Source organism: Lepidothrix coronata, unplaced genomic scaffold (assembly GCF_001604755.1).
Source record: "Lepidothrix coronata isolate B3197 unplaced genomic scaffold, Lepidothrix_coronata-1.0 Scaffold100, whole genome shotgun sequence".
Taxonomy (NCBI): Eukaryota; Metazoa; Chordata; class Aves; order Passeriformes; family Pipridae; genus Lepidothrix; species Lepidothrix coronata.
The window spans coordinates 2,015,872-2,031,036 of record NW_016690280.1 but is presented as its reverse complement, the minus strand read 5'-3'; the positions used below and the strand labels follow the sequence as shown (position 1 = coordinate 2,031,036).

The window sequence follows — 15,165 nt, the reverse complement described above, 5'->3', positions numbered from 1 at the left end:
CCAAGCCCTGTCCAACCTGGCCTTGGACACTTCCAGGGATGGGGCAGCCACAGCTTCTCTGGGCAACCTGTGCCTGGACCTCACCCCCCTCATAGGGAAGAATTCCTTCCCAGTATCCCATCCATCCCTGCTCTCTCAGTAGGAAGCCATTCCCCCTTGTCCTGTCACTCCAAGCCCTTGTAAAAAGTCCCCCCCCCAATCGTTCATGGTGGCTACCCGTGGGGTAGCCCCCAGTTGTGAGGCAGCCTTGGCCAAGGCTTTGGGGTTTCGTTAATGTTTATTCACCAGCAAGTGAGGACCACTCGCTGCCTCCTCCACCTCAGCTCGGCGTGGTCTCACCGAGCCTCTCGTAATCCTTTACTGAAGAGGTGAAACCTGTCCCATTATCACCCCTTACACCGCGCAGCCAGTGGCGGGAGCCGTGTGTCCAGGGCCGGGGGGGACCGGAGCTGTGTCCGGAGCCGAGCCCCGGGCTGCCGAAGCCGTGTCCAGGAGCCGTGTCCAGGCCCAGGTCCGAGTCCAGAGGGACAAGTGCTGTACGCCCTGACTCCACTCCCGGCATCCTGGAGCAGCGCCTCCGGGGCCGGGCGGGGCATCCCCGACCCGTCCGGCCGAGGCACCGCCCGCCGCTCCCCGCAGGGCCCTGTGGGATCTGTAGTTGTCGGCGGCGCCGGCGCATCGCGGCCGCCTCATCCCTCCATCCCGCCCGGCGCTCAGCGGGGCCATGGCCGCCCGCTCCCTGCGGCGCTTCGGGACCCTCCTGCCGGTCTGCGGCTCGGCGAGGCAGGGCAGGTACGTGGGGCGGAGTGGGGCGGAATGGGGCGGGCTGGGGGGGACCCGAGAGGTCCCGCTCCCGTGGAGGGCTCGGGGCGAGACGTGGCAGCGCCGCGGGGCCGGGCCCGGGCAGGCGCCGCGCCGGGGGAGGGAGCGGACCCGGACCCAGACTCAGACCCGGATCTGGACCCGGACCCGGACCCGCATCCGCACCTGCATCCGCACCTGGACCCCGCCGCTCGAGCATCATCCCCCGGGAGGTCCCCGCATCACCGCTCGGACCCGCACGCTGCCGACCCCCGGCTACTCAGCAGGGCCTGGAGTAAAATTAGGCTCCAATAACCGAGTTCTTTCCTGGAAAAATATGACTTTTTGAGTAAAAAAAAATTAATTTCTATGGAAGAGGGTTTCCGTGCTCGGTGAGTCACGTTGTGTGGTGGTTTCCTGCCACTACGCGTGGTTTCTGTGTCTCGCCCATCTGAACCATTTATTCGTGAACTACATGTTTAATGAGCTCCCTGGTTTTTATTTTTGGTGGTGAGGCAACACCCATGCTATCAACGTGTTTTGGGTGGTCACAGGAAGAGAATCCATTTAATTGTGTCAATATTTAGGCAGAAAATCAGTGCCCGGTCATGTTTTTGGACATCGTGGTATATGGCTTATTAGAGGGAAATTCATAAAGGTGCCTTGGGTATTTGGGTGAAATGTGGACAGGCAAAAAGGAAGAAAGTCAAAATGCTTATTAGATTTTTTTTTTCTCCAGAAAAGAAACACCACCAAAAGACCATTTAAATGCAATAAAATAATTCTGCAGCATGTAATAGAAGTAAATGTGTTTGGGGCTAAATGGAAAGACATGTGTCAGAAAATTCTTCCTCTTTCATGTTCTGTCATATGTGTTAAAACTGCTTTGCCCCTCCTAAAATGTGCACTGGGTGTGAAATAGGTGACTGATGGAGCTCAGCAGGCTTCTGTTGTGGAGGATCCTGGGACGTGCTGTCGGTGTGAAGCTTCTCTTTGTACACAAAATTATTTGTGGCCTTGCCTGGGTCGCTCCCAATGGGAACAGCTCCGTGAGCAAGGCAGGGGTGATGGGGCCCAGGCTCCCAACCTGGGACTCCTTACCCTGGACTGGCTTAGTCTGGCTTAGGGAGCCTCCTGCCCAATTTACAGCCATCCTGTGTGGAGGTGCACTGCACAAGCTTGTTCTCCAGCTTCATTGAAGAAGAATCCACATAGTGTTATAGAATCAGAGAATATCCTGAGTTGCAAGGTACCCACAGGGATCATTGAGTCCAACTCCTGGCTCTGCAGAGGACACCCCACCATGTGCATCCCACCATGTGCCTGAGAACATTGCCCAAACACTCCTTGAGCTCTGTCAGCTTTGGGGCCGTGACCGCTGCCCTGAGGAGTCTGTTCAGTGCCCAACCACCCTCTGGGGGAAGAACCTTTCCCTGATATCCAACCTATCCCTTCCCTGACACAGCTCCAGCTGTTCCCTTGGGTCCTGTCACTGGTCACAGAGAGCAGAGATAGATGAGGAAGCTGCAGTCTCCTCTTCTCCAGCTGAACAAGCCAAGTACCCTCAGTTGCTCCTCATATGGCCCCTCCATGCATCATCTTCATGTCCCTCCTTTGGACGCTCTCTAACAGCTTTAGAGCTTTCTTACTTTGTGGGGCCCAAAACTGCCCCCAGGACTCTGAGGCCACCCCAGTGCAGAACAGAGCAGGACAATCCCTGCTTGACTGGGTTAATCTCTGGTATCACTCCCTGATGAAACAGAGCAAAGGAATTGGGAGTAATTAGATTTCCTTCCAAAGCAAGCTCATCAGAGAAGAAACACTGATGCAGATGTTTCTATGTGTCTCAGCAGTTGTGTGCTTTGTCATGCTGATTTGGGAGGAGGAAGGAGTGTTTTAGGAGGGGTGGGGAAAGACCCTTGTGTTTAGAGGGAGCATGACAGTCACTTTGGGATGTTCGGGAATGGTGCTATCCTGCCTGTGCTCCAGAAAGAGGTGATACTATTTTATATCTGACCAGAGACCTGTTCTCATATTTAAATTCTAATCTTTAGGGCTAAGTGGCTTAAACCATATGGCTGCAATCAACTTCTCTGCTACATCTGATCTGTTTGGCTTTCTGTGACATCCCTTTGTAAATCTTTTGGTATCACCAGCTTACTTGTGTAACCCCTTCACACGCCCTGAGACTTCCACGTGTCTGCCACTTAAGGATGTGTCAACTTCCTCCCGTGGGATTTCTGCCTACTTTTAGGGCAGCTGTGATCAAGACAGTGTTTAGGAGATGGAGCAGAGTCAGTGGACAGGCTGTAAATAGCACTTGTCCTTTTCTGTGGAGTGGTTTTTTTCATCCTGAAGGAAGAAGTAAATTGAGTGGCATTTTCAGTCCTCCATAAGAATCCTTCCTAGGAACTCCCTTTGGAGCCAGTCTGTGGCTCTGGTTTCTTGCCTACAACTTTTAAGGCAGGCTCATCTGAGCAGCATGTGATACCCGGGGCACATCCCTGCACGGGGGAGTGTTCTCTAAGTTGGTTTCACAGGCTGGAGAGAGGAGTCCATGCAGGGAGCTCCCTGCTCCACGTAGGCAAGTCCCTAGAGCTGAGGCACCGGCTCATCCATGCCCCTCTCCTCCTACGCTCCAAAACACACCCATTCCTGTAGAGTAACTCTCTTACGGAAGAAAATGTCTCACTAACCTTTGCTTCTTGGGTGCAAAAGAGTTAACTGAGTTGCACAGCCTATTTTTAAGGCACCAGAGTCTAATCTGTGAGAGGCCCAGCAAGATTTCTCAGCTGCATTTCAGGTTGCTTGGTTCATCTGTGGCGTGGCTGATTTCCTTCCCTGCAGCTCTTTAAATGAAATGTGAGACGATAAAGGACAAAGCTTGTAGTTGGTGCTTAGCGTGGACACACCTTTATGTGCAAAGAAAGCTTCACAGATTGATTTTGAAGGCTTGGTGAAGGGGGTCCTGCTCTCTCCTCCCCTCCAGTCTAGTCTACTTTTTGTAAATTTGAGAAAGTGCTGTGTTAATCAGTCAACAAAGTAAGTTGACAAGCATTTTAAAAATCATTCAAGATGGGGTCTTGTGCCCCAAACAGATCTATCTGCAGCCAGGGATAAAATGTGGTGTTTTTTTCCTGTGTTAGCATTCCTGGAGCCCACAATAGCTGGGCAGCTTTTTGAAAGGAGCCCAGGGACAGCCCCTTACCTGGTGCCTTAAAGATTAGTCTGAGGAAGGTCCTATCCTAGAGCAAGTGTAAGTAGCAGAAGCAGGTCCTATCCTAGAGCAAGTGTAAGTAGCAGAAGCACTTTCAAACTTGTATTTGGCATGTAATTTTTTGAAAAGGAGTTAGTGGTTTAACATACAGATCATATTTTAAGTACCCACTTAATAAAAAATGCATATGCAAATGTCTTCAGGTGGGAAAAGGAAGTTTGTCATTAGTGTTGTGGGACTTTCAGCAACCTGGTGTTAAAAATTAAATGAGGGAGCATCTGGGCTGCTAAACACTGGGTGGTGGAAGGTGCTTGGTGGTCTTTGGGCAGATACAGATCTCTTGAATTGTGCTTTGGTCCTATAGATGAGCCAGTCTGAACCACCTGCCTGCCACCCAAAGGGGGACACCTCATTCATTCCCCACATCTCACCAGGCTTCACGTGTTTGTCTCCTCTGGTACTGGCACTTATCTATCTGATCTGTCAGCAGACCTATTCAGGGACACAGAGAGAAAAGTCTTTTTGTTTGTAGGGTTAGTTTTCATCTGGTTTAACTCCCTGAAACTTAATTCTGCTCGACTCCAGTACTGGAATAAGAGGAGCAAACTGTAAGCTCAGCTAGACTGCTGAACAACACTGAGGTCTCTTGACTGGTTTGATAGACCCCAAAATAAACTGTGCACTTCTGTTACACCATACATGAGCAATACAGCCTTGCTAAAATGTAAAAAAGCTTAATGGAACAGGCCTGGTAATGTGAACTCAGCTGTATCGATTCTGGGACCTAACTTAGTGTCTCTGTGTGGTGTGGAATTGTGCTGTATAACCACAGGGGTGGAGTCAGTACCAGTGCAGGGATTTCTGGGCTTTGCTGAATTTCACAGACTGGATGTGCACTTAATGTTTGCAAAACATTCCATACAGGGGCTATAGGACATTGCATAAAGAGGATGTTGAAAGCCCTGCTGAGAAGAAGAGCCCAGGTGTTCCCAAAAAAGGAGACACCCTTGTAAAATGTATGCTGAAATGTTTCCTGAGTGGAGGTGGTTTGGCAGTAAATTGTACTTTGTTCTGCAAACTCTTCCCAGTGTAAGGTGTGAGAGGGAGGCGTGGCTGAGGCTTTGGCCTCATGCTGGCAGGAATGGGCCCTGTCTAGGTCAGTTTGTAAAAGCAAGTGTAGTAGGAGGGAGAGTGAAACAGAATCAAGGAATCACAGAATCATTTAGTTTGAAAAAGATCAGAGAGGTGGTGGAGTCCCCATCCCTGAAGGTGTTCAAGGAATGACTGGATGTGGCACTCTGGTCTGGTTGACAAGGTGGAAATCAGTCACAGGTTGGACTTGATGACCTTGGAGGTCTTTTCCAACCTCAGTGATTCTGTGATTCTGTGAAAATCTGACTCTTTTCAAGGTATGCCTGAGAAGTGGTGTACAGCCTCTGTAGTGCCATGTGAGTCTAAAATAAAAGAATTTAAAAACACCAGTCTCTTTGTGTTTCTTTGCTAATTGTCTGTATTTTCTGAAAAGAGCTAAAATTGTGTCTAGAATCCTATGTATCTTCTTTAAGAGAGCCTGTTTTTAGTACTGGCACTAAACTAGAATTCTCAATGACCCTGATGATATTAACTTTCCTTCTTTGTCACTAGCTTGCATTTCAGAGGGTCCCCCTGTGTTTTCAGCACTGCAGCTCAGCAGAGAAGTACAGGAGATGAGTGTGGCCCAGAAGATCCCCATGACGAGCCCAAGCATCCCCTTTCTGACTGTGCCTTGGAGCACAAAGCCATCAAATTGGAAGAACAAGTCCGAGATTTGACTGTGAGTGTGGTGCTGGTGGCACCATGATGTCTTTGGTTCAGTCCCCTTGACTTGGTCTGTCTTTCAGCCCTGGACTTCTCCAAAAATGCTGTAACACACACAAACAGTGTTGCTGTGCTGTGACAGCCTTCAGAGCAGCTGTGCTCTGAGTGTGAGAGGGGGAAACTCCAGTCTGCATTCCCCAAAAACACCATCTGCTAGTAGTACCAGCAGCAGGACACTGATAGCACAATCCTGGCAGGCAAAGCTGTGTGTTGGAGCTGGTCTGGTCAGTTCTTTCACAGCATTGTACAGAGCCAGTGGCAGTACTTTTGTGCTGATCAGGATCGTGTATTGTCATAGAACCACAGAATTGGTTGGAAGGGACTCACAGGAATCATCCAAGTCCCACTCCTGGCACAGGACACCCCAACAATCCCACCATGTGCCTGAGAGCATTGCCCAAACACTCCTTGAGCTCTGTCAGCTTTGGGGCCGTGACCGCTGCCCTGAGGAGTCTGTTCAGTGCCCAACCACCCTCTGGGGGAAGAACCTTTCCCTGATATCCAACCTAACTCTGCCCTGATACAGCTCCAGCCGCTCCCTCAGCTCCTGTTATGGGTCACACAGAGCAGAGATTGGAGCTGCCCTTCGTGAGGAAGCTGCAAACCCTGGTGAGGTCTGACCTCAGTCTCCTCCAGCTGAACAAGCCAAGTGTCCTCAACTGCTCCTCACGTGGCCCCTCTATACCCTTCACCATTTTCATGTCCCTCCTTTGGATGCTGTTTAACAGCTTTTTAACAGCTTTGTGTCCCACTGGGTCCAGATTGTCCAAGAAGAAATGTCCTTTTCAATGACAGTGATGTGAGGGAAATAGTGGGGATCACATTACATATTGAAGAGCACATGTGACTAAGGAGAGAATTAAATACTGCTTCACTGGGCAATTCTTGACATAATCACCCTGAGAATCCTGCACTGAGTGATAAATCATGTGGTCACCGATCTGTGGCTGAGACCATCAGCTGCCTGCTGCAGAAAAAGGTGTCTCAATAGCCACAGTGAGTCACAAAAAAAGCAGCAACTTGAGAGCTGGTGTTCAGTTGAATTCAGTCATTCAGTGCCCAGAATACTTCTGGCCTTCGCCTGCATCTTTTGAGGGATTTGCAGGTTTTGGTTAATCAGTAGAAGGACTTGGTTTTGCATGTTATAAAAATGCAGGAGCCTGGCACAGCCTTCTGACGTGAAGAGGGCTCTTTTTAAAGCATTTCTGAGGGGTTCACCACTGTCAGGAAATGGGTTTTACTTCCTTGTTTGATGTCTCCCCTTGCTGTTGTGGTTACAGGAGCGATACCGGAAAGCTTTGGCAGATTCTGAGAATGTCCGGAGGAGAACACAGAAGTTTGTGGAAGATGCCAAGCTCTTTGGTAAGCAAAAGAGCTGTGTTTACTGCAGTGGCCTGCCTGCCTGAGCATAAATTGCTGATCAACAGCTTTTCTGTCCCCCAGTCCTGCTCTCCTTTGTTCATTGTGAAGTCTGGCATGACGTTTGGCCTGGGCTCTTGGTGTCTGGGCTTACTCGCTATTCTGTCTGTATGTCCAGCTGTGTCCTGTCTATCAGGTTTACCTCAGGGACTGTTTTGTGACTATTTAAAAAAAAAATAGGCCCAGTGCAGCTGAGTGTAGTTCTGCTGACTTGGTTGAAATTACAGGCTCGGCTGTATGCTGAGGATTGGCTCCAGCAGGGTGTGTTTCATGCTCAGCTGTGTCATCAGGTTGTGATCTCCTTTGCTATATTAACAGCCTCTTCCCTTCTGCTCTAGCTTTTGGGAGGTAGATCCTGCCTGGGACAACAATTGTTAATCCCTGTATCAAATATTTAAAATTTCTAAAAGAAGTATTTTATTGTTGGTGAAATGAGCTGAATTTGTGGCTTTGGCAACAGAGGCAGGTGAAGGGGTAAAAGGTTCTGTTTAATCACTGGACTCTGTCAGGACCATCTCTGAGAATGAGAAACTGTTTTTCTCCATAATGCATGAATCTCATGGGGTTTATTGTTAGTTAACTCTAGTAGCCTTGAAATTAGAGCTACTGTATTTTCTTACCTTCTACAGGTGGAGCTACAAAATGGCTGATGAGTTTGGGATAATCGGTGGGATAATTGATATTGAGAGGGGTTTTTTGAGCCACAGTGCTTTTAACTTATAAATAAAATCAGGGATGTACTTTTGAATAGACATTTATTGTTTTTACTTCCCCACATTGTGTTTGTTCCCCGTGGCATTTGTGTGAGCTGCTTGGCAAAGCAGTGAAGTCAGTGGGACTGTATGAGAGGGTGTAGAGCAGAGTCCTAAATGACAAGTGTTAGTTGCAAAAAACTGTTTGGAGTGAAATACTAATTTTCTGCTTTGTCAGGAATACCTGACATATAGATATCTGTATGTTGATATGTATAGGTGTACATTTCCTGCATATATCTTGATTTGTAGAGTCTTTAGATTACTATTAATGTTAAAGCTTTGGTTACAGAAGACACTGTCTGCTCTCACTAAATTAACAGTTCAAATCAATTAACAGCTTTAGAGATGCTTTCCAACTGCTGTAACTTTATTGGTACTGTAGCTCTGTATGTTCTGTAAACTGTCCTCCATTTACTTAGTGCTTCTTTGTGCCCGTAGGGATCCAGAGTTTCTGCAGGGACCTCGTGGAGGTAGCAGATATCTTGGAGAAGACTGCCGAGAGCGCCGCGGGAGAAGCGGAGCCCAGTAACCCAAACCCAGCCCTGAAGAAGATCTACGAAGGCCTCTCCCTCATAGAGGCCAAGTTGCAAAGTGTGTTTGCCAAGCACGGCCTTCAGAAGATGAACCCTGTTGGTGGCAGATATGACCCCTACGACCACGAGATCGTCTGCCACGTCCCGGCCGAGGGGATGCAGCCGGGCACGATCGCGCTGGTGACGCAGGACGGCTACAAACTCCACGGCCGCACCATCAGACACGCGCTCGTCGGCGTGGCGGTGGAGTCACAGGAGTGACCTGGGCTCCCCCACTGCCATCTGGGACCTTCCTGAGCTGGGGACCACCCCCAACACTCAGAGCTGCAGCTGCATGTATTTACTTATTTATTGAGCTAGGTTTGTATTGTATGATGGCTTCTTGATAGTGTGTGCGGTCATTTTGCCATTGATTCGAAGGTACTTGTGTATTTAATACTTTCTGGGGTCCATGGACCAGTAGGAGGAGTCCTAGTATTCGTCAGAAACGTGGCACTGTAGACCCTTTCTCCTTTGCTCATTTCTCCATTAAGATTTGTATGGGGAAGAGATATGGGAGAGAAAGGGAAATTCCCTGAGAGCTAAGGAATCTTGTCTCCCGGCTCCATCTCTGAGACAGACTCCTACAGTGGCCTTCAGGGAAGTAACTTCTCTGCCTTGGTTCCCATAGCTATATTAAGGGACTATAATAATACTTACTGACCTACCTCACAGGGATGTGGTGAGGCTTTTCCTTTGTAAAGCACTTGGAAAAGTCCAAAGGGACGAGTATTATTATCAGCTGGTTTTGGTGTCTTCCCTTGTCCCCAGGCCCCCCGGATGGGGATGAAGATGATCACTTGAAATGACATTTAGGGGCAGCTTTTTCTTATGTCGCTTCAGGAAAACAATCCTGAATTCATGGAATCTCTGTCGTACAGCAGTTGAATAGAGATGAGTGTTTAAAGAGAATTCTGTTGTTAGGTCAGACTAACGTGTTAGTATTTCTTCTCCAGGTAAAATTTCACCTTGCCTCCTTGCCCAAAAGTAAAAGAGGGAATAGTGATTTGTGGTGGGGGCAAAAAACTGTTCTCAAATCTCTTATTCTCCAACCAAAATGTATATTTTAGAGGAGAGTAATTTCTCTTCCCTGATGGGTATTTGTGCAGCTTTCAAGCATGATAAACTATGTGCTCTTCGTTGCAGCTGCTGGCAAAATGGAGATGTGCCCTTAAGCAGGAAATCTGGACTGCTCTCTTTTCTCAGCTCTCCAGTAATGATCCTCAGATAACACTAACTTCCAGTTCACATTCAGATTCTACTTTTGCGTGGTCACAGTAAATATTAAACCTTTTGGGTTTTGGTGCGAGGAGGAAAATCTTCTCTGCTAAAAGTCTCAAGTGCCCTTGAACCAATTTTAGCAGCGGTGACAAGGAAGCAAGAGAAGCAGAAGGCTGAGGAAGCGAAAGCTGACCTCGAGCTGTCCTCTTAGTTGGAGGCACGTTGTTGTCACAGCATATGTATTTCCCAGTGGCCCTATTGCCTGGGAGTCCATTTGTCTCAGCTGAAAGGATGCAGTCACTGAGGAAGATCAGAGTTTTAACCCTTTGCAGAGCAGCGAGCAGTCAAATGACAGAAGAACAGATGAGCCAGCTATGGTCTGCACTACACAAAACCAGGAATGGTGGTTTTCAGGTTGTTTCTGCCTGATTTGTTAATTGCTGCCTTTTGACTTTTTGGAATTGGATCCATGGCCTGACAGATCCACTTCCAAAAAAGCTTTATTTATAGTGGATGCCATCACTAGTTTGGAAGAAAGCTTGTTCTTCTCCCATTCTTTACAGGCTTTGGTTGCAAAACCCTTTTGTGGTGGACTTCAAGATTACTGCAGCTATCAACAGTCTTTCATCTAGGAGACTCTGTGCAGCTAGTGGGTTGTCATTCCAGAAATTTAAGGAAGATGCACATTTCTAACATGCTCCATGCAACCTGTTTTAGTGCCAAGTGTGGAGTGACTTGGTAGTGGATACCTTTTGGGAGTGTGGGTTTCTGCCTCTGCGTAGTATGTTCTCAGGGTGGTACTTGAGATTTCAACCCTGAAACTGCTTCCTGGCAGTATTAGCTCACTTTGAACTAACTTCTTGTTTTAACACATTGTTGGGAATTTCAGAGATAAACAGAACTTCCTGTTCATTGTTTTGCTGGTGTCTGTGCTGACCAGGTCACCAGGGTACGCTGTTTCTCCAGAAAAGCATAGAAAAAATATGAAATGTGGCAATGCAAGTCTTGCTTTTCTCTCTCAAAACTGTCTCCAGCCTGTTCTGAGGAAACTGTCCTCAGCTGCAAGAAGCAATTGGGTTCTCTGCTGCCTCTTCAGCCTGTGGTATATCAGCTGAGTCTTTTTGCAATATGAGGGGAGAGCTGGTTATGGAAACTAACTTTGAATGTGAAACTTTAGTTATAAGGAACCAAACAAAACAAAGGCATTCTACACAACAGGTAGGTTTCAGTCATAGAAAGGTTGCAGCTTACCTGAGCCAGATTTAATAGTGTGTGACCAGAAGTGATGGGATCCAAATCTTCCTTAAACTCATCTATGAAGCCACTAGACTCTGAAATTATTCTGCAGCTACTCTGTCCAACATGGGACTGTTTGCAAATCCTGCCTGTCTCCTCAACCAGTACCCATCCATTTTTGCCTTAAAGAAATATCCTAAAATGCACTCCAGACCTTCTGTCTATACTAGGAGAATATTGATTCAGCTTGTATATCTGGGATCCACTTTCACCGAGGCACTGTTGTGTGGTGGAGCAGGCATCTGAGGGATCCAGTTCCTGTGCAGTCTTTCCCACCCTCACAGAAGCCCTGTTTAATTTTGGGCAAGCTATTTTCCCAGTTGAACCTATGGAACTTCTACAGGATCCTATCAGTCTTTTATGATTCCCATGAAATGTACCCATTGCTGAGAGACTCTTTCACAGATATTACCAAAGAGATAAATCCTGTAGCTGTTATTGGTCCTAGTTTCTGCTTCCTTTGGATGGTGAAGTGAAAATGAAATAACCAAACCCGGATTCCATCACAGAATCCAGATTTCCTAGGCAAAATTTGATTCTCTTGCCTTTCAAGCACACTTAATGATCTCTTCTGTCATGGATGAGATTGTGTAAGGGTGGGTGTAAGAATTTCTCCTCTGTAGGTCGTTGCTGCCTTGTCTGCCCTGTTTGTGTAACTCTTGCAGAGAGGAGATTGACGCATGAGCTGCTTCTCTCCAGTCATTTTATCCAATGACTGACTGTTTAATAAAACACAGGAATACATTAGCAGGGAGGGAATATCAGAGGAGAGAAAGTGTCATGTTCTTCTTAGTAATTTCTGCTCAGTTTGCCCAGCCACGAAGAGCTGGAGCTGGGAATGCAGACTACTAGACAAGATGTGGTGGTGTGTGGACCTGCATTTCCACCCTTGGGAAGTGGGCAGCCACCCTGAACATGGGCATTTGCCACCTTCTGTGGCCTTGCCATGCCCTGTTGGCAGGACCTGTTTGAGTGGATCCCCTGGACAAGTCTCCAGCGCCACTGTCATGATCATGGCAATGTCTCAACTGACCAGAAGCAGTGCAGAATATGAATGTCACTTCGTGAACCTTGACTTCTCAGTGCTTCAGCAGCAGCAGAGCTTCTGTTGAAAGAGCTGTGATCAGTCAATAGCTATTAGCAGTCCCTTAATTAAAAAAAAAAAAAGTATTTAAGTTTTATATTGTGAATATTGTAGTATTTTTTTATTTTAAAACTTTAGGTGTTTTGATATTACTTGCAAAGTCAAATGAACAAAGCATTGCTAATCTCCAAAAATCTAAATCCATTTAGTTGGTGGGAAACCTGTAAATATTGTAATTTTTTTTGTGTATTTCTGTGCTCTTTTTTTACCCAAAGGTTCTGGCTTGTATGAAAGACAGAGACTGACACGTGGGAGAGGTGCAAGTAGTTGACAACAACATTTGAGTTAATGTTGGAAAGGGCTGATTTCCTTTAGATGTCCAGATACTGTCCATTTGCAAATAAAACAAAGGAATTGCAGTTGCTTCTCTTTCCTTTTTCCCTGTCCCAAACTGCTGCTAGTTCCAACTCCAACCATCTGGGACTGCACATTGGAAGGTTTCTCTCTGTTCCTGATCCAGTTGTGATAAGGGCTGTGGTCCATGGCAGCACTTAGAATCATAGAATGGTTTGGGTTGGAAGGGACCTTAAAGATCATCTCCTTCCACCCCCCCACCATGTTCAGGGACACCTTCCACTAGAGCAGGTTGCTCCAAGCCCTGTCCAGCCTGACACTTCCAGGGATGGGACAGCCACAGTTTCTCTGGGCAACCTGTGCCAGGGCCTCACCACCCTCACAACCAAGAATTTCTTTATAATATCTAATCTAAGCCTACTCTCAGTTTGAAGCCATTACTCACTATAGTTCCCAATGAAGAGCCGCTCTCTGGGGGGATTTGTTGGAGAAAAGAAGAGGCTTTCTCTGTAGGGTGTAACAGATCTCATTCTCCCTTCCTGCATCCTCTGCAAAATAACTGAGCCTCAGTTCCTGGCTTTGCCTTGAAAGTTGGTGCCATGTGGGTGGGTCTTGTTCTCCAAGAGCTCTGAAGGCCCCTGGGCACTTCTCACTAGTACAAAAGCATCTACAAAAGACCATTTACAAATGGCCTTTACAAGGTAAGATCTATATTTCTGTGCCAGCAAAGTCAGATGTGATGCAGAGGTGATGTCCCATTATAGGGCCTTTTCTTCATTCTGCCTGAAATACTCAGTGTTCTCCATGATGGCATTGCTTGTTGCAACCAGACTAGACCAGGAAATCCTGCTGCTGCCTTAGGTAATTTCTGGCTCTGCTGGTTTTTGTCTGCAGCAAGTGAGAGTTGGGAGTTCTCAAACCGCAACCACTGCCATCTGCAGAAAAGCATCAAAGCTTGTGAGCGAGGGGCAGAGCATTTTGCTTATGGCACAGTATTCCAGAACGCCTGCAAGCAGGGCATGGGCTGCCATGAGAGGGAGGGGATTGGGAGCACTGCTGACCCGGCTCCTCGGAGCCCTGCTGTGTGCACAGCAGATTTGTCGCCCACAGCCATGGTGAAATCAGGCTGCTTAAGTAAGAGCTTGTTAAAACCTGAGGCATGCTGCAAAGATATTTGTGTGTTGCGTTTTAAGCTGCTTTGGGAGCATCATCTCCCCATCCTGGTGGGTCAGTTCTGCCAGTTGTAACAACTCAGGTGAGCTGAGCAATGGTAGTTTCTGTCTCTGCTCCCCCAAAATGTTCATGCCCGAGTTTCAGGGTTGTATGTGTTCCCCCATGCAGGAACTCTGAAGTGGTTCCTGGCTGGGGAAAAGAGGGGGCCTGTGCTTGTGTTGTGTTTTCCTGAGACAAAGTTCAGGTGGTGTATTCTCAAACAAAATTTTGCTCCTTAGTAGGGAGCCAGCTCTGGGCTACAGTAAGCTCTGGGTTTGTGATTACATGTCCAACCTGTTCTGGAGTTTTTGCTCAGTCTTTGCTATCCTTTGAAATCTGAGTAGCAGCAGGCTCCCGTGAGATCCCCTTGGCACAAGCTGCTTGCTGTCAGGCTCCTTGTTTTGCCCAGGGCAGAAAGTACAAGCAAAAGCTTGAAATGCCCTTGCTGATGCATGAGCCATGCAGGCTCCAGCCTGCTCCGGGTACTGAGCACTGTATGCGTTGCCCATGTGCAGATGGAGCACATGGAAAACGTGCTCTGGCAGCAGCGTGGCCTAAACACTGCCCTGTGGTGTATGCCCAGCACACCGGCATCAGGAGAGAGGTGGTGCCGGGGCAGCTCCTGGGCTTGGGCCCTCGATGGCGAGCGGGATGCTGCCGAGCATCCCGGAGCGTAGGGCAGGGAGGATGCTCGCCGCGGCTGTGCCTGGGATTATCCGTGTGCCACAACCAGCAGTTTGGGATGCGAGGGTCCTCTCTGCCCCTCAGTGCCGGTCTGCCGGGGGAATTAGTCATCCCAAGGCCCGCGGGGATGCCGTGCCCCGCATCCCCCCCTCCTCGGGCACACCGCCCGCCCCGCCTCCGCCGGCCGGGCCGGGCTCCGGGCTCCGAGCTCCGGGCTCCGGGCCGGGCCGAGCCGTGCCCTGGCGGGCGGGGCTGGGCGGTGGCAGGGGGGCGCGGGGGCCGAGCCTGCGGTGAGGGGCGGGCCGGGGCGGGCGCTGCCGGGCCCCGCTCTCCGCGCCATGGCCCCGCCGCCCGCCGCGCTGCTCCTGCCGGCCCTGGCCGCGCTCCTGGCCGCGCCCGCCGCCGCCCGCGCCGCGCCGAGATCCATCGGTAACGAGGGGAGCGGGGCAATGGCACGGGGTGGGGAGGGGGGCGCCCGGCCCGGGTACCGGCAGCAGCACCGGGCCACCTCCCGCCCGCCTGCCCCGCCGGGGCCGGGAGAGGGGGTTCCGCACCCCTGCGCGCTGCCCTGCATCCCTGTCCCCGCTGCATCCCTGTCCCCGCTGCATCCCTGTCCCCGCTGCATCCCAGCGCATCCCAGCGGCATCCCCGCCCTCGCAGGCGGTGTTGGTCCCTTCCCCCCGCGGCCGGAGA

General features: G+C 49.2%; 1 protein-coding gene across 2 annotated transcripts; it reads left to right on the top strand.

Moving 5' to 3' along the window:
* Window positions 1-696: 696 nt before the first annotated feature.
* GRPEL2 (GrpE like 2, mitochondrial) lies at window positions 697-12,639 on the top strand. 2 transcript variants are annotated; one of them, XR_001876156.1, is made up of 5 exons: window positions 697-792; window positions 5,663-5,831; window positions 7,156-7,237; window positions 8,488-8,942; window positions 9,768-12,639. XR_001876156.1 is itself a non-coding variant. In XM_017822999.1 (4 exons), exons 1-4 carry the CDS (start codon window positions 725-727, stop codon window positions 8,841-8,843), a joined length of 675 nt encoding a protein of 224 aa, XP_017678488.1. In that variant the 5' UTR covers window positions 697-724; the 3' UTR covers window positions 8,844-12,639. The 2 variants fall into 2 exon arrangements, 1 of the variants encoding a protein (XP_017678488.1); XM_017822999.1 differs by having other exon boundaries at window positions 8,488-12,639.
* Window positions 12,640-15,165: the final 2,526 nt, after the last annotated feature.